Below are 22,476 nucleotides of genomic sequence, written 5' to 3' on the forward strand. Positions count from 1 at the left end.
ATCGAACCCATCGTTCTACCATTCCTAGACCGGCAAGGGAACTTGCTGTTCCAACAGGACAATGCACGTTCGCATGTATCCCGTGCCACCCAACGTGCTCTAGAAGGTGTAAGTCAACTACCCTGGCCAGCAAGATCTCCGGATCTGTCCCCCATTGAGCATGTTTGGGACTGGATGAAGCGTCGTCTCACGCGGTCTGCACGTCCAGCACGAACGCTGGTCCAACTGAGGCGCCAGGTGGAAATGGCATGGCAAGCCGTTCCACAGGACTACATCCAGCATCTCTACGATCGTCTCCATGGGAGAATAGCAGCCTGCATTGCTGCGAAAGGTGGATATACACTGTACTAGTGCCGACATAGTGCATGCTCTGTTGCCTGTGTCTATGTGCCTGTGGTTCTGTCAGTGTGATCATGTGATGTATCTGACCCCAGGAATGTGTCAATAAAGTTTCCCCTTCCTGGGACAATGAATTCACGGTGTTCTTATTTCAATTTCCAGGAGTGTATATTCTCTGGAATTTCTTCCTTAAATTAGGGACTATGTTTGGCCAGGAAAGCCCTTTTTGCCATTGCTAGTCTGCTTTTGATATCCTCCTTGCTCCGTCCGTCACTGGTTATTTTACTGCCTAGGTAGCAGAATTCCTTAACTTCAACTACTTCGTGACCATCAATCGTGATGTTAAGTTTCTCCTTGTTCTCATTTCTACTACTTCTTTCGTCTTTCGTCGATTTACTCTCAATCCATACTCTGTACTCACCAGACTGTTCATTCCGTTCAGCAGATCATGTAATTCTACTTCACTTTCACTCAGGATAGCAATGTCATCAGCGAATCCTATCATTGATATCCTTTCACATTGAATTTTAATTTCATCCCGAATCTTTCTTTTATTTCAACCTTGCTTCCTTGATGTACAGATTGAACAGTAGGGGTGATAGGCTACATCTTTGTCTTATTTCCTTTTAAATATGAGCACTTCGTTCTTGATTGTCCACTCTTATTATTCCCTCTTGGCTGTCGTACATATTGTATATGACCCGTCTCTCTCTATAACTTACCCCTACGTTCCTCAGAAATATTGCACTATTTTACATTGTCGAACCTTTTTTCCAGGTCAACAAATCCTATGAACGTGTCTTGATTTTTCATTAGTCTTGCTTCCATTATTAACCTCTACGTCAGTATTGCCTCTTTCGTGCCTTTACCTTTCCTAAAGCCGAACTGATCGTCATCTAGCGCATCCTCAATTTTCTTTTCCACTCTTCTGTATATTAATCTTGTAAGCAACTTGGATGCATGAGCTGTTAAGCTGATCGTGCGGTAATTCTCGCACTTGTCAACTCTTGCCGTCTTCGTAATTGTATGGATGATGCTTTTCCGAAAGTCAGATGGTATGTCGCATGACTCTTACATTCTACACACTAACGTGAATAGTCGTCTTGTTGTTTCATATCAGTGCGCACTCCGCTGGAGAGTGAAAATCTCATTGTGGAAACATCCCCCAGGGTGTGGCTAAGCCATGTCTCCGCAATATCCTTTCTTTCAGGAGTGCTAGTTCTGCAAGGTTCGCAGGAGAGCTTCTGTAAAGTTTGGAAGGTAGGAGACGAGATACTGGCAGAAGTGAAGCTGTGAGGACGTGGCGTGAGTCGTGCTTGGGTAGCTCAGATGGTAGAGCATTTGCTCGCGAAAGGCAAACATCCCGAGTTCGAGTCTCAGTCCGGCACACAGTTTTAATCTGCCAGAAAGTTTCATATCAGCGCTCACTCCGCTGCAGAGTGAAAATCTCGTTCTGTCACTGAACTGTTCACAGTAACACACTCTCTGCCCTACCTTCCTATTCATAAGGAATCCTACTCCTGTTGCACCGTTTTCTGCTGCTGTTGATATTACCCTATACTGATCTGACTAGAAATCCCTGTCTTTTCTCCAGTTTCCTTCACTGACTAGACTGAGCCTTTCCATTTCCCTTTTCAGATTCTCTAGTTTCCCTACCACGTTCAAGCTTCTGACTTTCCACGCCTCGACTCGGAGAACGTTATCCATTCTTTGATTATTGAATCTTTTTCTCATGGTATCCTCCCCTTTGGCAGTCCCCTCCCTGTGATCCGAATGGGAGACTATTCCGGAATCTTTTGCGAATGAAGAGATCGTCATGACACTTCTTCAATTACAGGTCACATGTCCTGTGGATACACGTTACATGTCGTTAATGCAGTGGTTTACATTGACTTCTGCATCCTCATGCCGTTGATCATTGCTGATTCTTCAGCCTTTAGGGCAGTTTCCCACCCGTAGGAAAAGAGAGTGCCCTGAACCTCTGTCCGCTCTGCTGCCCTCTTTGACAAGGCCGTTGAAACAATGAGGGGTGACTTCTCATATCGGATGCCTTCGGCGACTAATGCTGATTATTAATCAAAATTTAAGCAGTGGCGGGATTCGAACACGGGACCGAAGATACTACCCCTAGATCACGGGTCTTTACCACTAAAATCGGATAAACGCTTTACTATTTTATTATCGCATACCACAACCACGAAGCTACTTACGTATGCGATTAGGGTAGGTTGTAGTGTTGTTAATGTGGTTAAGACATCGTCCGAGGTTACCACACCACGTATGAACACGAGGGACATGCATTGCACCCACCCACACAGGGTAATTTTGTAAAATACGAGGACATCGTAACGGACAACGCAAATCGCGTGAGTGAGCACTTGAAAACTGCTTATAGAGGGAAAATTATTTACTATGATCGTAGCACAGCAAGGTGAGAAACTAAATTGTCTTCCAATGCTCTAGTTCGGGCACAAATATTCAAGGGGGTGCGGAAAACTTTCTCCATCATCATCATCATCATCATCATCACTATACCACCACCACTTCCACGATGTTTTACGCTTAATATGCGACTTCTCAGATTATATTACTTTATTAACTGTGTAACACAGTATTGTTTACAATTGTCTAATCGATGATGCAAGATGTAGGTGAGACTAGGTGACACGTAATAGCTTCCACCTCTGAAATGGTCACCAAGTGTAACATTTCCATCTAATCAGGGGCTGATCTCTCTATCTGTAAGTCTCTGAACACTGAATGGAAATTTCATAGATTGTTCTGTTATCACAAGAGTCCGGCGTCCACCAAGAATCGAACAGAGGGGGTGTGAATGCAGCACACTGGTGCCGAAACCTGTTAGAGATTTCACTAAGATATTTTCACGTTTCAGTGCTGCAGATGATTGTATCCCGTCGAAGACTACGAAATCGGCTGACAGTCCGAGGCTATATCTGGATGATCGCAATATTTCCTGGAAGTGTTCCTACACAAGAGGATGTGGCTTTCCTTGTTTCGAGATGTTAGGTCGGTGGAGAAATATCGTTTTCCGGTTCTTGGATACACGAGACGAGCTCTTACGCCGATGCCCAGTTCCAACACACATCCTCGCACGGTTGACGAGAGCCATGTCACTGCAGGCCTGCCACTTGTTCCTCCTGTTGTCTGTGACAGCAGCAGCGGCACAGACTCGGGAAGAGACAACCACTACCTCAGCCGCTACCACACCAGAGCCAACCGCTACCTTCGTATTCATCCCCACAAGATGTCGAGATGGGTACGTTATGGTAGCAGGACGGTGCCGGAGAATGTGGACGCATGGCCAGCAACGTAGCTTTTTGACAACTACAGCAGAGCCTACCCCGACTTTGGGAGGAGATCCGTTTTTCGCACCGACAACAACACCTAACCCGGAGCCTACAATATTTTATTCACGCGAGAGATGCCGTGATGGCTTCGTGCGTGTCAGAGGGCGCTGCAGGAAGCTGCTAAAGGTCAGTTGACGAGAAATAACCACCTAGAGACTAGCTGACTGTTACAAACATTGGTGTGATAATATCTAGTGGTGTTTTTCAACACTGGTACCGTTAATTTCCTTTCACTTGGATGAAACTAGCTTGAATGTCCTCGCGATATTAAATGAAAAAAAAACCTTAGACAAAATATTAGTCATTCCTTATAGAAGGACACGCAGGCGCTGGGGGGGGGGGGGGGGGTATAGAACTGGTACCAGTCTGTCATGTAATCACGACTGATGTAAATCATGTCCAGTGCAGTAAGATAGCTCGATGTAAAGGCTTGACAGCATGACGGAAATCAGCTACCGTGTTTGGACGTGCCCATCGTTACACCATGAATGTAGTTTTCTTATTTGTTCGTGTACAACCGCGGGCTGTGCAACATGTCAATAAAGAATTTTGTGCCACAGGTGTGCCACTCGCATCCATGTAATACTGCCTAAGAACAGTGGTCGCACAAAGATCCTCATCGACAGGGACTGGAGACGAGGATGACGACTTCTGAAGGACGGTCGGTTTCACTCCGACAGTGAATTTGGTCTATTTAAACCAGTTTCCAAGGGAACACTGCGAAGGATGAAATAGATATCAAGATTCGGGTACCTCTCGGACAGCCGTTTCTAGCAGCATCACATAAAGATTTGCGTCTTCCACGGGTCAAATAACAAAGACAGTAGCCGACAGGAAGACGTGCACTGTGGCCCAAAGAATTGCCATACATTCTATTTTCAGATATCGCGGCCCATTGAGGCATTTAACTTGCAGTTTGTAGGAGGTCCGTTCATTACGGAGGCGGTTCTATGATATTTTGGCAGTGTTTTTCGTACTATGACTTTTGCTCATTCGTTTAGGGCGCTCTGAACATGAACCATCCTGACCAATTGTTGCCTTTTCTTTTACGTCTTCATGATGAATATTCTGTGGAAACCCCCGTTTTCCAAAATGAAAACAGCAGTATTCGCAAGGCTGTTCGATTACATTCCTACAGCACTTCGAATCGCCGCTAAACCACCCGATGTTAATCGATTAGAAATCAGCAATCCGCATATAGTAGCTTTACAAGCTCTTACATCAGTGAGTCGAGCGTGGGACATGAAGTAACATAAGAGGTTTACTCCCATTTTTACGTAATTGGAAGGATGTGCGAGAGCTATAATGGACGCTATAAAAATACACTCCTGGAAATTGAAATAAGAACACCGTGAATTCATTGTCCCAGGAAGGGGAAACTTTAATGACACATTCCTGGGGTCAGATACATCACATGATCACACTGACAGAACCACAGACACAAAGACACAGGCAACAGAGCATGCACAATGTCGGCACTAGTACAGTGAATATCCACCTTTCGCAGCAATGCAGGCTGCTATTCTCCCATGGAGACGATCGTAGAGATGCTGGATGTAGTCCTGTGGAACGGCTTCCCATGCCATTTCCACCTGGCGCCTCAGTTGGACCAGTGTTCGTGCTGGACGTGCAGACCGCGTGAGACGACGCTTCATCCAGTCCCAAACATGCTCAATGGGGGACAGATCCGGAGATCTTGCTGGCCAGGGTAGTTGACTTACACCTTCTAGAGCGCGTTGGGTAGCACGGGATACATGCGGACGTGCATTGTCCTGTTGGAACAGCAAGTTCTCTTGCCGGTCTAGGAATGGTAGAACGATGGGTTCGATGACGGTTTGGATGTACCGTGCACTATTCAGTGTCCCCTCGACGATCACCAGTGGTGTACGGCCAGTGTAGGAGATCGCTCCCCACACCATGAAGCCGGGTGTTGGCCCTGTGTGCCTCGGTCGTATGCAGTCCTGATTGTGGCGCTCACCTGCACGGCGCCAACCACGCATACGACCATCATTGGCACCAAGGCAGAAGCGACTCTCATCGCTGAAGACGACACGTCTCCATTCGTCCCTCCATTCACGCCTGTCGCGACACCACTGGAGGCGGGCTGCACGATGTTGGGGCGTGAGCGGAAGACGGCCTAACGGTGTGCTGGACCGTAGCCCAGCTTCATGGAGACGGTTGCGAATGGTCCTCGCCGATACCCCAGGAGCAACAGTGTCCCTAATTTGCTGGGAAGTGGCGGTGCGGTCCCCTACGGCACTACGTAGGATCCTACGGTCTTGGCGTGCATCCGTGCGTCGCTGCGGTCCGGTCCCAGGTCGACGGGCACGTGCACCTTCCGCCGACCACTGGCGGCAACATCGATGTACTGTGGAGACCTCACGCCCCACGTGTTGAGCAATTCGGCGGTACATCCACCCGGCCTCCCGCATGCCCACTATACGCCCTCGCTCAAAGTCCGTCAACTGCACATACGGTTCACGTCCACGCTGTCGCGGCATGCTACCAGTGTTAAAGACTGCGATGGAGCTCCGTATGCCACGGCAAACTGGCTGACACTGACGGCGGCGGTGCACAAATGCTGCGCAGCTAGCGCCATTCGACGGCCAACACCGCGGTTCCTGGTGTGTCCGCTGTGCCGTGCGTGTGATCATTGCTTGTTCAGCCCTCTCGCAGGGTCCGGAGCAAGTATGGTGGGTCTGACACACCGGTGTCAATGTGTTCTTTTTTCCATTTCCAGGAGTGTACTTGAATGTCACAGGTTGTGTGGGGACCACTTTCTTTAAATATGCATTTCGATTTATCTTTATGGTGCAGCATGTGTGCTAGCAACTGATCCCTTCTTTCACTCAAACAGTGGCATACATTTGTTTCTTCTATTATTATATTCCATAACTCCTCATAATTTATTTGACTTACCAGTTAAATCAGCAGCATTGTTCTACAGCATCACATATCAAAAGCAACTACTCTCTTTCTGTATGCGCTGCTGACAATCCTCATTCCCTTACCATACAAGGCTACAATCCAGAGAAATATCCTGAGGATTACCTTCCTAAAACTTAAATTTATATTCGATGTTAACAAATTTCACTTTTTCTTATGCACTCTGCATTTTCTGTTTTACGTTCTTTTACCATCCTCCGATTTTTGCTGCCCAGAAAGGAATATCTACTACTTTTAGTGTCTCACTTCCTAAAATTCTCCTACAGTATCATCAGACTTAATTTCATTACACTCCATTACGCTTGTATTACTTTTGCTGATATTCAAATTATAATTTTTCTTTTTCTATCTGAACTTTAATTCCCTCTCCAAATTTCTCCTTGGTTTCACTAATTGATTACCCAGCGTACAGACTGAATAATATAGAAGGTATGCTACAACCTTGTCTCAACCCTTCTCAACAACTGCATGTTTTTTCATGTCCTTCGCTCTTATAACTACAGTTCGTTTTGTATTCTTTACAATATCCGCCCCGATAGTTGAGTGGTTTGCCGGCATGGTCTCTCAGCGTGTTCGGTCGGAGGGTTAGCTGCCCTCTGTAATGTAATAAAAGAAACTGAGTTAATGGATCAACGACGAACTGAAACGGGTGTCTTGCGTCGTCCGCCCCGAGCAGATGCAACGAACTAAAACGAACAAAATGAGATTAATAGATAAAAAAATAGTGTTCAGCGTGGCGGATTGCCGTCCAACGGGCACGGGTTCGATTCCCGGCTGAGTCGGGGGTTTTCTCCTCTCAGGGACTGGGAGCTGTGATGTATTCAACACCATTTCATCCCCATATGGCGCGCAGGTCGCACAATGTGGCGTCGAATGTAATAAGACCTGCACCATGGCGGCCGGACCTGCCACGCAAGGGGCCTCCCGGCCAATGACGCCAAACGCTCATTTCAATTTTTTCTTTACAATTGTTATGTGTCGTATTTGTTAGGTTCATCATTAATTACTGCTGTACTCGTAGAACTTGTACTGACATTTGACATTCCGGTAACGTTTAATTTCTCCCAAGTTTTGATTATTTTCTGTAGCAATTTGGTATTTAATCTGTTACCAATGTATTGGAACTTCACTACTGTTCAATTTCTCCCAGTTCTTAGCTTTTTCGATTAATAGCTTGTCACCGATTTCATTCCAACAAAGACAATATTTTTTCTTTCCAGTCAGCAGGGTAATTTACACGTTTATCATATTGAGATTGATATTTCTTCTGTCATACCTACTGAGCATAAAGTCTTTTATCCTATATTTGAGTGCTCTTGTTGCATCACTGTTCAGTTCTCTTTTTAGCTTTACTTAGATTCTGGTCAGATAATGGTGAGAATCGAAGTTGACTCCTATAACCATGTACGAGTATGTGTTTCGAATCACGCTTCATTCACCGTTTCATGTACACTTACTTATTTCATGTGAATTTACGTATTTCAATGCATTGTCGTGTCTTTCTCAAGATTGTAAACATGTTTTTGTAACTACAGGGAACACGGTCTGGATCAGCTGATCCACAACCCGCACCCATGTCTGAGAAGCTGCTCGAACCCGTAGTCGCCGCTACAATTGGCACCCTGACCACTCAGCCTACAGGGAAGTCAGCGGAGCGTACAATGTGCCCAGAGGGTTCTAGGTTTAAATTTGGAATGTGTCTGACCCCTCTTTTTGTGAGGCTAGTAACACTACCAAAACATTGTCCAGTTGGATACGAGCTAATCGGAGACTCCTGTAGGAAGATCAAGGTACGATGCTGTAATATATTGAAGTAGCATTTCGCAAATTACTTAAATATTCGTACTGTCCGTGTAGCGACACATCTGTACTTGTCACTGCAGAGTTTCTTGCCAAGGCATTATTCTAAGATCACTACATGAATTAAACTTGGTAACTATCCACTGACAAAGTACGTGCTGTAGGTGAGCTGTTTAGTTGTAATACCGTGAAGTGGCAGTTAACAATACTAAGATTATTTTTATGTCCCCAGTGCGTTTCAGAAAGAACGTAAAAATACTCCCGTGAGCAGCTGAAGAAGAGACAGCTGAAGGAGAGATTAAGTCATCATAGCGAAATGAGTGGTTCGGAGTGTCATGTGACTGACATGACGTCAGAATTTGTACTGGTCATTGGTGCAACAGTCAATACGGGGAGTATGGCCAGACGGTCAATAAAAGCTCGTTGTTTTTGAAGGCGAAACGAAGCGGTCGAGCATGGAATTCGCCATCTTACTGCTTTTGGAAGCGCTGTATTTTTCACATGCTACTGGGTCGACAGTGTAGCATAAGGACCTCGGTTACCAGGAAACATCCGTTGTGATTTTGGCATAGGCAGTTTGGTGAACCCAGCGATACCACTCGGCAGCTAGCAGGGCATCATTCGGGCATGTGGTGCAAATTTCCCGTATGGAGCATATTTACATGGGATGAAGTGGCACACTTGACAAGTTCGTCAGTGGAGAAGAAACCTTTCCGATCGTATGCAACTCCACATAAGTGACCTGTACTTTCAGAATCACAGTATATTACCCCATCCAAGAGCGTACCCAGCGAGGGACAGAAAGCCAGCTACTTTTTCTTCTAGAAAAAATTTTCATTCCAAACTGAATTCGGATAAACATCATCATACAGACATAGGAGTATGTATCTGTTCAGTGCTAGTGTGGAGAAAGAAGAAGTAGTAGGGGGGACGTTCCTAAAATCTTAAAACTGCTTATACCTTCACTTCTGTACTCTTTACAAGTGAGAATGAAATATGGTTTTGGTTATAAAAGATTCCGGTAGAGATTTATGTTCCATTCGCGATGGTAAAGACCAGTGGCAAAACTACTGAAATGTGAATATTAAATATATTTGTGTATAGCTTGTTGCCATTTGCCTGACTGTATATTAGTTTTACAAATCTCACACACACATACGTTATTAATGTCGGGTAGTTAATATACTGCCAGAAAAAAGCACCTGGAAAGACGATGCCGATTTGGTTCGCACGGCAGCATATGCCACTCAAGGTATAATAGATGTACTGACAAAGGTTCCAACGTTGTTCACCAACAGATAGCGTAGACGCGTAGCTCCCAGAGCCAGAGGGCTCAGTATGGTGCAGACATGTGAAGCAAGCGGCCAACCATGCCACGGAGATGCACTCGTACTTCCTACCGCCAACTGAGCAAGTTTGAGAGGGGTCAAATCGTGGCCCTCCGAGTGACGGAATGGTCATTTCGGAGAACTACCACAGACGTTGGACCTGCTGAGTCAGCTGTGCAACGACGCTCGTATCAGTGATCTTGTGAACGCTCTCACAACCGTAGACGAGGTTCTTAAAGTCCACGCAACACAGATGCCCATCCAGAACCTTCGTATTGTAAGGGCAGCAGCGGCAGATCGTACGGCTATTACAACACAGACAGTGGGGGCTGTGAGCTCAGACGTGTCAACACGAAGTTAAGTGGCAGCGGGACTGTGCACACCTCTAGCCCGCCTTCCAGTCATGCCACAGAATCGATGTTTACGGCTCGACTGGGGCTGTCAGAGCATCACTTGGAAGACGGAATGGCGCGCTGTAGTCTTCAGCGATGAAAGCAGATTCTGCCTTCATGCAGGTGATGGTCGTTTGCGCTTACGACGTAGACCTAGTGGGCGCTGTCTGGCAGAGCGCATTCGTCCAACACACATTGCCGCCCCCTCATCCCCCTCCCCCTCCCCCTCCACTCGCCCCACCCACCTCTGTGTATGGTGTGGGACACGATGAGCTACAATTGATGTTTCCAGAGAGACAGCATATATTTGCCGTGTCTGATACTAACCCACAAAATTTGTATGTGGTAGCATTAGTGTGTTAACTTAACCTAACCTAACCCACAAAATTTGTATGTGGTAGCATTAGTGTGTTTGATTATTAATTGTTTTATTTTGTAAGAAACGGTTCATCCTACACTACATCCTTCCTTTCCACAAAATTAATGTGAATGTCAAAGGAAACGATCGTCTCAGCCTACGTGTTAAGTGGATTAGTGAAAGTACAGAAAAATGTAGCCTAGACAACGGAATCGGCATTTAAGCCCTGGTGCTGCCAAATACGATCTCAGTTTTCTGAACATTGTACCAGGACGCTAGGTGAACTAGTGACTTTAACAAAATGGAACTGTTTAGTGGAACACTTGTCAACGGAATCCTGACAAGATATTTCAGTCATAAAACAGGGAAAATTAATCGACCATCGAACACAGTACTCCATGAAAACAAACGTGTAATGCTGAAAATAAATTTCCTCTGACACATGGATTTTCATTGTGACCTACAATGTGTTACGGACATAGGTCTAGTTAATATGATTGAGGTTTAAGGACTGTAGGCAGATGGTGCTAACATCTCATCACGATATTTTGTCTGACAATTAGTCAGTCGTACTCAGGTGAGTTACATACTGGACACTGCTGGAGCACCTCGCTAAGTTTATGCGAAAAACCGGAGCGATTGGTCACGTGCACAGATCTTGATTGCATTGCCGCCTTCTGACAACTTTAGCGCCCTCTTTTGAAAAATTCTCCATCTGATTATGAGGGGCACTGGAGCATGGGTAATGGTGACGTTACATGAATGCCTTCTGTCAGTTTGCCGGACCGAGGGATTGAAACTAAGTTACATATCTTATGAAATTGTCTCTAGATATTCCATTACGATTAAAATTTAGTCGTTGTGAAGAAATTAAAGAAATCAGCGGTACTCATGCCTTATCCATATGAAAGCTGCTATCATAGTGTCGTCATATTACGAGGAATAATTCGGTAGATTTCACACCTAGAATTTATTACATGAATTTTTTCGTGGAAATATAGTCCTTTAAATGTCTAATGGGGATATTATGCTCAGCCATTACTTACCAGCGGAGCTGCGAAAGGCGAAAGTGGCAATCATATTCCATGTTACTTTCATCTATCGTGCTTATGGTCTGACCAATGTAGGCTCTGCCATATTGGCGAAGTATTTGGCTGTGAATTTAATACTGATAAACTGCATTTGAATTTTACTTCATTGATCTGAATCACTGGTGCTTTTCCAGTGTATAGGGGTTTAAAAATATTTTCCTTTTGTTACTGTCGACATTGGAAGACAACTTATCATTAACAGAAAACGCTACCCATGAGAGCAGGGCGGGAGGATGTAGAACCTCGTTCATTGCAGCAACATCCCAGAAACCTGTGATTGCGGCGGTCAGAGAATGTTAGGAAGGGTATTTCCAATATTTTGGCCCACACAGAAATTGTTTATATGTATACGCATAGGGTCTCACAGTTAGGAACACTTAGGACAGATTGCCAGTGACAGTCAAAGGAAACCTCGCTGCAACTTGGGTTAGCATGAGGATAATGGAGAACATTTAATTTGGTTTGTCTGATGCCGGTGTCACCTATCAACCTAAGACAACTTCATTTTTTGTCAAATCTCCGACTAATGATGGATGGCATTTTGAGGGTTAAAGCGGATAGGAAAAAAAGGTGCCAATAGAGTTACTTATAACATATCTTTACGTTCTTCTTCATCTCGTTTAAACATTGAGTATCACACCAACAGAAATGACTAAACATACAATGTGAGTTCTTCATTATCTGTCATTGTATATCACGCTTACAGGAAATGAAAAACCCTGTTTGATACCTTTACACACAATAGCGTTTCGATACAAACATTTTCTACGATGTATTTAAAATTAGTGTTACATCTTGTTCACTCAATTCAGTCATAATAATCTGTCCTAAATAAAGATAATATTTTTTGTATGGCGGCAAGCTGAAACGTTCTCGAAGTGACAAAAATGACTGTATTTTTACTGTCTTCGTATATGCTGGCTAAAAATTTCAGTCTACGATGTGGTTTAATTTATGTGGTTTCTTCCTTTTTTAAAAGAAAAGAATTGTGTGCCTCACTTACGTGAGTAAGAAAGTAAAATATTTTCTGTTTTGGGCAGTTTATCAGCAACAGGAATTCATTTATCATTACTTACGACTTGTAATGAGTCTGTTCATTCATTTTGAGCAACTAAAAGTGAAACAGGCCTCAGTGTCCGAACGGTTCTAGGCGCTACAGCCTGGAACTGCGCGACCGCTACTGTCGCCGGTTCGAATCCTGCCTCGGGCATGGATGTGTGTGACGTCCTTAGGTTAGTTAGGTTTAAGTAGTTCTAAGTTCTAGGGGACTGATGACCTCAGAAGTTAAGTCCCATAGTGCTCAGAGCCATTTTGAACTAAAAGTGAACCGTTGGTGTAAAGTCCGAAAACTAAAGCCATAGACGAAAACAAACCGAAAGTATACAGGTATTTGGCGACTCACAAATAGAATTTACTACGTGAGTAATTTTTTTGCCAGATGAGTGTCACATTTGCTGAATTCTGACAAAAACCAATCGAGAAAAATAATTTCTCAGGAATGTGTGGACAGTTTCAAAAAGAATTCAATTGACTTTGAATGGAATCTGGCAAATGTACATGATGTATGGACTAGAATAAAAAGGACGGCTCATATGGCATTGGGATTGTATACTTCGCTCCAAAGGGAATTGGCACTTTTAGCGCTGGTTGTTGTAGCAGTCGTCTAATCCACCAGATTTAGCTACCGTCGCTTCAGTCTATTATCACATTTAAAGAAGTTTGTGTCTCAAACGATTTTTGTCCCATGCAAGAGATAATACTATTAAGTGGTTATTTTCCAACCCTTTCAGAGCGCCATTTTAAAAGATGTAAAATGCGCACTCGTAGACACATTGACACTGATGTAAGAGAGAAAATTTCCGAGAATGTGGTTGCAATTTTTCCTTTCTGAAAAAAAAAGAAAAGGAAAACGGTGTTTCGAAACAGGTTCAGAAAAATTACGCTGTTCATCGGTGATTGGGATTTGACGTTGCAAGATCGGCTTCATAGACTGAACTTAGTAAACTGGTGTAAAATACTGTTTCTCGCAAGTTGGATAAACATAAGAAGCCTATTCCGCGTCACTGTGGATTTTTGCTGCGACTATGTTGCAACTCGTGTTTTGAGGATAAAAGCTACATATTTTAGGATGGTAGGCAATGTCCGTTTTCTTCTCCAAGAAGCGGAACGACGCCGGAAAGGGTGTCATATCGCAATTAGAAAGACAGTGATTAAGGGTTTTGGAAAAAAAGTGCTCGTCAGTTGTGAAGGATTTTGACGCCTGTTTCGGTGTACAGGAGTAGTTGATACGACGCTGGGTGTACAGGAGTAGTTGATACGACGCTGGGTGTACAGGAGTAGTTGATACGACGCTGGGGAACGGGCGACAGTAGTAAGCGTCTGCCTACTAAGTTTATAAAAGATAGGAAGAGGCAGAGAATGGGTTTAAACGGCACGAAAACGGAACACTGGGAAATACGATTATCATTTGTGAAATTTTGGTGGTATTTCACAGTGTTCCACGCCAGGAAGCAACAGATCCTAGATTTCTGGCAAGCAGCACTAATAAAGTATGTGAATATCTTAATGATAAGGTGAAGATGTGGAAAAAACTTAAAAGGAAACGGACTTTGGTAATGTGAATGCATACGCGTGTACAGCAACAACTGTGCCTATACGGCCGTGCCTATGTGGGGGAAGCAACTCGTGGTTTCTGAAGGGTTACAAAAAGCAGGTCCTGTATCACGCCCGGGGAACTACCAGATGCTGAGTGACCACTGTGCCATCCACTGAGGTATGGATGGGCATGGGCTCAGCACGCGGCCCTCTGAGCCGTTGCCAGCTTTCCACACCTTGCAGTCACTGCTCGTCATTCCAGCAGCTCCTCAGTTATGCTCATGCGGCTGAATCCTCCTAACAGGGAAATAAACCCGGAATGATACAAGTATCCTCCATGGCAGTCAGATCCACAGACAGCTCAGTTATCCTTCCTTTCGTTTTTTCGGTTCCTTCTTTTATCTCTTTCCATAATTTGGTAAACCTCGCCATAAATACGCCCTAGTTGGCTCAAACATGTTGTTTGAGGTACATTTTATTTCGGGAAATCTGTCCAAAAGCATCGTCCACACTACCTAAGCTACATATTTTGAAAAGAAAACCTTTTCCTGAGAGAAAATGTAAGTAATGGTGATGATGAATAACTTCCTCAACAAGAAATAAAAACATCTTGGGGAAATATTAACCTGCTCCTTCGACAAGTAATGAAATTCTTCTGGGAAAAAAATTTCCTTAAGGCCAACATAGCAGTGAAACTTCTTGAAATACAATGAACCTATTCTGAGACTACAATAACGACTGTACATGGACAAGTACTTCTTGAAGGACGAATAAATTTCCACTATGAAGACACTAAAATTCTTCTTGCACAACAATATAACATTAAGAAACAAAAAAGCTGAATTGGGATATAATGAAGCACTTGCATGATTGAAAGTCTGCTGGCACTATACGGAGAAGGTTCTGGAAATCTGAGTGGTACTTACTGCAGGGTTTATCATGTATGATCTAGTGTTGTTGACGTATAAAGAGCGTTTGCTTTATCCTGAGACAACAGAAGCGACGAATCGTACGAGAAAAAATATTTCTACGTCAAAATGTTAATATTAGTAAAGGGGACATCTGTCTGTACTACAACTCGCTACCTCCTAACCACCATTCCTGCGTGGGTGGGATCAACCTTATATTTTCGAATGGGAATCCCCCCCTCCCTTTATTTTAATGCATATTCTGATACTACGTAAACACATATGCACGGTTTACCAAGCCCTTATTTCCTATTCGTGTAGATGGTGCTGAATTCGACAAATATCCCATGCTCCTATGTTTTAAGTTAATAGCGGACGCATTGGACCTTGCATTTCATTTTCAATTAAACGTTAACCTTCGTGTTCTAACTGTTGATATTTATGTTCGAAATTTACTTTAATGTTGAAAGTTTGATTGTACCGTACAATATGGTCACCTGTTTCAGTGTCTGGTTAGAAACTACATTTAGCATGATCCGGGAACGACGACGTGAACTTAATAATTTACTGTTCCCATCTGGACTCTTGACTTCGGTTAGCCCTCTTGCCTGTCGTTGTTGGGGTACAAGGGTTCGGTAAGTCCCCTTGCCTCTCACCGTTGGAATGTCTGTTTCTGGTGAATATGCACGGCAGGTGCTCCTGTCACTATCACGTCATCGACATTACATTATTACAACGGTCCTGGTTCGTATTCCGCCGGTTGATGCGTAGCGGATAGCACAACAGTTAGGGCAGCTGGTTAGAATCACTCACCGAACTGATGCACCCTGGTGACGGGGTTAGAGGGCTGTCATTGAAATGAAGCACGCGATGGTTTGTGAACTCTCCACGGTCAATGCCCTAGGGCAGAAAACTACGTTACCATACTGTAGTTTATTTGCCAGAAATTTCAATGGTTGACCACATTATTTATACTGCATCACCAGCTTTACGGCGCGCAAGTAACGTTTGATTATCAGTAACAACTGCTAAAACTCAAAGTTTTACATTGTAAATGATACATTGAATCAATTGTGTAGGTTCCGAATTGGGAAAACAGGCATACTCGATGTCTATCGATTTCTATTGTATCTTTCACCAAAGGGAAAAAAATGGTTTGGCAACCCGTGCATATTTTTAGGCTTAGAATCGAAACAGGCAATAACAGGAGGGGGGAGTTCCCAGTTGAAAATACAAAGTTTACCCCGCCCACTCAGGCGCGGTGGTTGGGGGGTGGCCAGTAGTAGCACAGTCAGACGTCCACTTCATTACTATTAACTTATTAAACTAGAATATCTTTTTCGTACGAGGCGTCGTCTTCGATATATTTAGTTGTCTCAAGTTGAAACAAAAAGTCTGTGTAGTCACTCCATTCACCTATCAAAGCTGATTTTCAGTACTGTAAAAATGATAAGAAATACAACCCTGTAAACGTCTTCTTTCGAAATTATGCACCCACGAATGTTGGGAGCCTTCTATTTACAACGACAAGTCAAAGCGTGGCTTTAAGCTGCCTGGCTCTAACATCTTGAATAATTATCCAGGCATGGTTGTTGCAGTGCCCATTCTGAGTAGGTACGCGTGGCGCAGTGGAGCAGTGAAATGAAATTACGTTGCAGTTTTGGGTTACAGAGACCTAATCCACCATTGTGTAGGAAAAGGGCAATTACAATGAAGGAAAACTTGAAACTGTGGTCTCTTTATTTTTTCCGGCCCGCGTCCTTTAACAATGATTACAGTAAAGCGATGTAGCTAAGGCCGAACATTATTTATTACTTTGCTACAGTCCTTATTGCTAGCGGTTTTCATTAGTCTACGTCCATGGTTTCGTGGTAATGAAAATTCCTTCCAAGACACAAGCGGAAAGTTAGGTTGATTAGCCAAGATAACGTGGTTGTAATAGGACAACAGTCATACTAACTACAAAAATATGTTTGTGTAATATGAGTTTTTTACTTACTAGAAACGAAATACACACATCAGAAAAGGTTTTGCTTCACCTCGGTTACGAGAGTTCCGGAACCTGTACAGAAAATTGGAAAAGAGATCAACATAAACATAATTTCCGCCCTTTTTACTGCTCATGAAAACCACATATTGCATGTTTTACTACCATACAGCGAGAATTTCAGAGGTGGTTGTCCAGATTGCTGTACACACCGGTATGTCCTCTTGCATCGAAGCATGCCTGTATTCGTCGTCGCATATTATCAACTAGTTCATCAGGGCACTGTTGGTCTAGATTGTCCCACTCCTACGGCGCCTCCTATGACCACCAGCGGCGTACGTCTGCCACATAATGCCCCCTTAAAACAGCAGGGAACCTCCACCTTGCTGCACTCGCTGAACAGTGTGTCTAAGGCGTTCAGACTGACCGGGATGCCTCCAAACACGTCTCCGACAACTGTCTGGTTGAAGGCATATGCGACACTCATCGGTGAAGAGAAATTGACGCCAATCCTGAGCGGTCCATTCTGCCTATCTGTATCGCGCTGCATGGTTCGTGGTTGCAAAGATTGACCTCGCCATGGACGTCGGGAGTGAAGTTGCGCATCATACAGCCTATTGCGCAAAGATTAAGTCGTAACACGACGTCCTATGGCTACCGAAAAGCATTGTTCAACATGGTGGCGTTGCTGTCAGGGTTCCTCTGAGCCATGAACCCGTAGGTAGCGGTAATTCACTGCAGTAGCGGCCTGAGCGAGTCATCTCATTGACAGTTCCTGTCTCTCCGTTATGTCCTTAATGTCCGAACTACATCGCTTTGGTTCACTCCGACACGATTGAATACTTCCCTTGTTGAGAGCCCTTCCTGGCACAAAGTAACAACGCGGAGGCGATCGAATCGCGGTATTGACCGTCTAGGCATGGTTGAATTACAGACAACACGAGCCCTGTACCTCCTTCCTGGTGGAGTGACTGGAACTAATCGGCTGTCGGACCCCCTTAGTCTAATAGGCGCTGCTCATGCGTGCTTGTTTACATCCTTGGACGGGTTTAGTGACATCTGTAAATAGTCAAAGGTACTGTGTCTGTCATAAAATACTCACAGTCATCGTCTATCTTCAGTAGTTAGGGGACCCGGGGTGACGCGAAACTTTCTTGTGTATTTGCCATCAGGTTCCGAACTGTCACGAGAAGCAGAACGCTTTATGTAGTTAATTGTGAAGCTGCTATCTTCCTGCAGTTTTTATTCTTTTACTGACAGAAAAAAGTTGTTCACAGCAAGAAGTTGACCCGAACATAAATTATGTCGGCTGCATGTATGAGCAGCTTGGGAGTTTTTTATATGTGTACATTACATAACTATCGAACAAGCATGCTACTGTAAACCTGTGCCTTATCACAGATCGCTTATTTGTATATTATTAACTTCCTATTACATTTCCAAAAATACAGCATGAAGTGCAACTGAAACCGTGTGCTAAATAATTTCAGTTCATTATCTATTCTATTGAAGTCGTGAAATCTTGCGCCGGCGAGGTGGCCGAGCGGTTCTAGGCGCTGCAGTCTGGAACCGCGCGACCGCTACGGTCGCAGGTTCGAATCCTGCCTCGGGCATAGGTGTGTGTGATGTCCTTAGGTTAGTTAGGTTTAAGTATTTCTAAGTCCTAGGGGACTGATGATCTCAGATGTTAAGTCCCATAGTGCTCAGAGCCATTTGAACCATTTGAAATCTTGCCACGAAACTCTGATGTAGTTGAACGATGCCCACAGTCGTTTCGTCGTTACCTAGAAATATGTGCTGTTATAGCCTTGAACATGGCGATTTCCTTCGAATGACAAAGAATACGCAGAGCCACTCGTTGTAACGCGCAATGGTGAGGTATGTCACTGAATACTGGTTCTGTTAACCGACAGCCTTTACGACAAAATTCATAAAAGGCCACATGACCTTCACGGAATTCCAGACGCCAAATATTTTACACAAAGGGCTTCCTTCTGGCTACAACCTGGCACGTCGTTCCCAAATTTAATATTGAGTTTGTGCCCACATGAGACACAACACCCTGCTGAGTCGCAGCTAACTACGGTGCACCGTCTGTCGCCACAGAAAGAAGCCGTGCACAAAACAAACACTGTGATTGTCTAGTTTTTAGGAAGCACATATAGAAGTTCCAGGAAAATTTGCACTTCGGACTCAATACCTGGCATAAGTATTGCAAAATGTTCGTAGTCTGTTACACCTGTAGTTTTGCCAATTTCTAGTCAGTAAATGACATACAGTAAGGTGACAAAAGTCATGGGGTAGATTCTCATTTCGTTTCGGACCTCCTCTTGCCCTGCTTAGGACAGCAACTCGACGTGTCATGGAATCAGTAAGTCGTTGAAAGAAACCTGCAGAAACATTGAGCCACGCTGCCTCTATAGCCGTGTGTAACTATGAAAGCGTTGCTGGTGCAGGATTTTCTCCACGAACTAACCTCTCGATTATTTCCCATAAATGTTCGATGTTATTCATGTCGGGCGATATGAGTGGCACTGTCATCCATAAAAATTCCAACTTAGTTTGGGAACAGGAAGTCCATGAACGGCTCCAAGTAGCCGAAAATAACGATTTCCAGCAAGTAATCAGTTCAGCTGGACCAGAGGACGCAGTTCATCCCATGCAAACACAGCCCACAGCATTTTATTGAGCCACCACCAGATTGCTCAGTGCCATGTTCACAAATTGGATTTATAAATTCGTGGGGCCTGCCCCATTCTCGAGCGCTACCGTCAGCTCTTACCAAATGAAATCGGTAGTGGTCTAACCACGCCACGGATTTCCTTTCATCCTGGGTCCAACCATTACGGTCACGCGCCAAGAGAGGCGCTGCAGGTGATGTGGTGTTGTTTGTTACCTATAGCACTCGCGTCCGTTGTCTGCTGCCACAGCCTATTAACGCCAAATTCCCCCGCACTGTCCTGACGGAAACGTTCGTCGTACTTCCCACATAGATATCTGGGTTATTTCACGCGATGCTGTTTATCTGGTAGCACTGACAACTATACCCAAACGCCGGCTACTTGCTTAACAAAGGTCGTTGGCTACTGCATTGTCTATGGTTAGAGGTAGTGCCTGAAATTTGGAATTCTCGGCGCACTCTTGACACTTGGTATCTCTGAATATTTAATTCCTTAACGGTTTCCGAAATGGAATGTCGTATGCGTCTAGATCCAACTACCACTCCGCGTTCAGAGTCTGTTAATTCCAATCGTGCTGCCACAATCAGGTCGGTAATCTTTAGACACGAATCACCAGAGTACAAACGATAGCTCCGCCAATGCACTGCCCTTTTGTGCCTTGCTTATGCTATACTATCGCTATCTGTACATGTGCGTATCGCTATTCCATGCCTTTGTCACCACAGTGTACACTGATCAGCCAAAATATTATGTCATCCCATCGCGAAATCACTGCCGCCTGGCCGCATTGCGAGAATGTGATGCGGTAAGGGAAGTACATCCATAAGTGGAGCAGAGACAAGCAGGGAAGTACTGTAGTGACGATAGAAGGAAATCCACTGCCATATGCCACTAAGACAGAGGACATACTGTTTTGGACAGCATAATAAACAAATGAAATCACAACGGTAGATGCATCTACTACCAAAAGCCTCCACCATTTACTCACTACTGCTATAGTCAACAACACCATGCTACCTCCTTAGAATAGACAATGCTGCGTGTTCCAGTTGCAAAACATTTCTGCCCATCGTTTCATTGGTCTTCCAGTATATTTTCTTACCTTATGCCAATAGTACAACACCCTTCCTCGGATCCTCACCTTTGGTATTCTGTAATCATTTGTATAGTGTATAATTTTTTCTTGCCAGAAGAATTTGTTCTTAGTTCTTATTTTGTTTTCCAGTCGCAGTTCTGCATGGAAGGATAACACTCTTATACTGCTCTTATGAATCTCATTTCGGCAGCCTATATTTTGGTTTCAACAGTTTTTGTCAACGTTCATGTTTCAAATCCGTAGAGAAAAGCAGGCACAGACATTACATTGTAGAAATTCATTCGCTTTCCTTTGCTATATTTAGTTTCCAGGCTTCTATTTACTGCACCGTATATTTGGCGGAACACTGATAATTTGTTCTTAAAATCTATTTCATATTCATAATTTATGTACGTTCCGTAGTAATTAAAACTCGTTACTTGTTCTAACATAATATGACTGATTACAAGTTTGGTTCCAACGGTATATTTAGCTTTGAAGGCCATTGTCTCTGTATTATTCGTGAAAATTTTAAAATTATAAATCTCACACAGCTTTTGTAACATATAGACTGCTCTTTGCGGCTCTTCTACAGTTTTACTTATAATAATCTGAGCATCAGCAAATATAAGCGTATTAAGAATAAAATTTGGTGCGATGCAATGACGTCGCTAATTTTATACATTCACCCTCTAATCAGATCGTCTATATAAAGTATAAACAAAACTGGAGACAAGCTACAACCCTGCCTTATACTTTGGTTCACATGTATCCATTTTACTATATATTACTTTGATTCGTGTATCTTTATATACATACCTTTTAGTGCTTAGTTTGTTTGATTGTTTTGTTTTAGGGCGCAAAAAACAACTGAGGTCATACGAGCCCATTTTAGTGCTTTAATTTGGTGATTCAGATATTCTTTTTGAGTCATGGTTTCCCTTAAATTTTTCCTACTTGCTCCGTCAAATGTGTTTGCATGATCAAAGAAAGCGATATGAGCTTCACGGTTATATACCCTCTTTTTTCTGTTATCTGTTTAACTGTAAAAGTAGCATTTGTACAGAATGGCTCATACTCTTTTACATAACATTCCTGCATATATTTTATACCCTGTACTCAAAACACTTACTCTTCCATAATCTTCATACCTGTTTGTATCCCCTTTTTATATACTGACTAACTTGGTCATGTGACCTGGATCTTGGAATTTGATATCAATTGATTTAGTATTTGGATCCAATTTCTCCATAACCCTGCATTTATTTCATGTTCCCGTGTAGTGTTTCAGTCCCTCAGTTTCAGTGTTATTTATAATTTTTGTAAGATAATGAGAGTTACATTTCCATTAGTAGGTTCATCATTTTCTTCTTTTGTTTCAGGGATTTAGTGTACCACGAATTTCTATAACTTTACATCAGCTGTTCCTCTTCAATACATTTATATTTGTTGTATCTCTTTCGTCACTGTCTAGATACGTAAGCTCTTCATAGGCCATCGTTTGTCTCCAATGTATATCAGCTTCATAGGTGCTTAGAAAATTGTCCCAAGAGTCTTGGTGAGCTTACCTCACTGTATTTTTCGATTCGTTTCGTTTTTTCTCTCTTG

At 43.6% G+C, this 22,476-nt stretch overlaps 1 protein-coding gene across 2 annotated transcripts in view; it reads left to right on the plus strand.

Annotated features, from left to right (window-relative positions):
- Positions 1 to 22,476, plus strand: part of LOC126176844 (uncharacterized) — a 46,535-nt gene that overhangs the window by 14,198 nt on the left and 9,861 nt on the right. Inside the window, exons 1-2 of one of the 2 annotated variants that reach the window (XM_049924029.1) lie at positions 3,414 to 3,833; positions 8,189 to 8,443. The exons of the other annotated variant lie outside the window; for it this stretch is intronic. Coding sequence (XP_049779986.1) covers positions 3,468 to 3,833; positions 8,189 to 8,443 — 621 coding nt within the window. The 5' untranslated portion in view covers positions 3,414 to 3,467. Of the gene's footprint in view, positions 1 to 3,413; positions 3,834 to 8,188; positions 8,444 to 22,476 lie in introns of those variants that run through there. 2 annotated transcript variants of the gene reach the window in all.

Source organism: Schistocerca cancellata, chromosome 3 (genome assembly GCF_023864275.1).
Source record: "Schistocerca cancellata isolate TAMUIC-IGC-003103 chromosome 3, iqSchCanc2.1, whole genome shotgun sequence".
Lineage (NCBI taxonomy): Eukaryota > Metazoa > Arthropoda > Insecta > Orthoptera > Acrididae > Schistocerca > Schistocerca cancellata.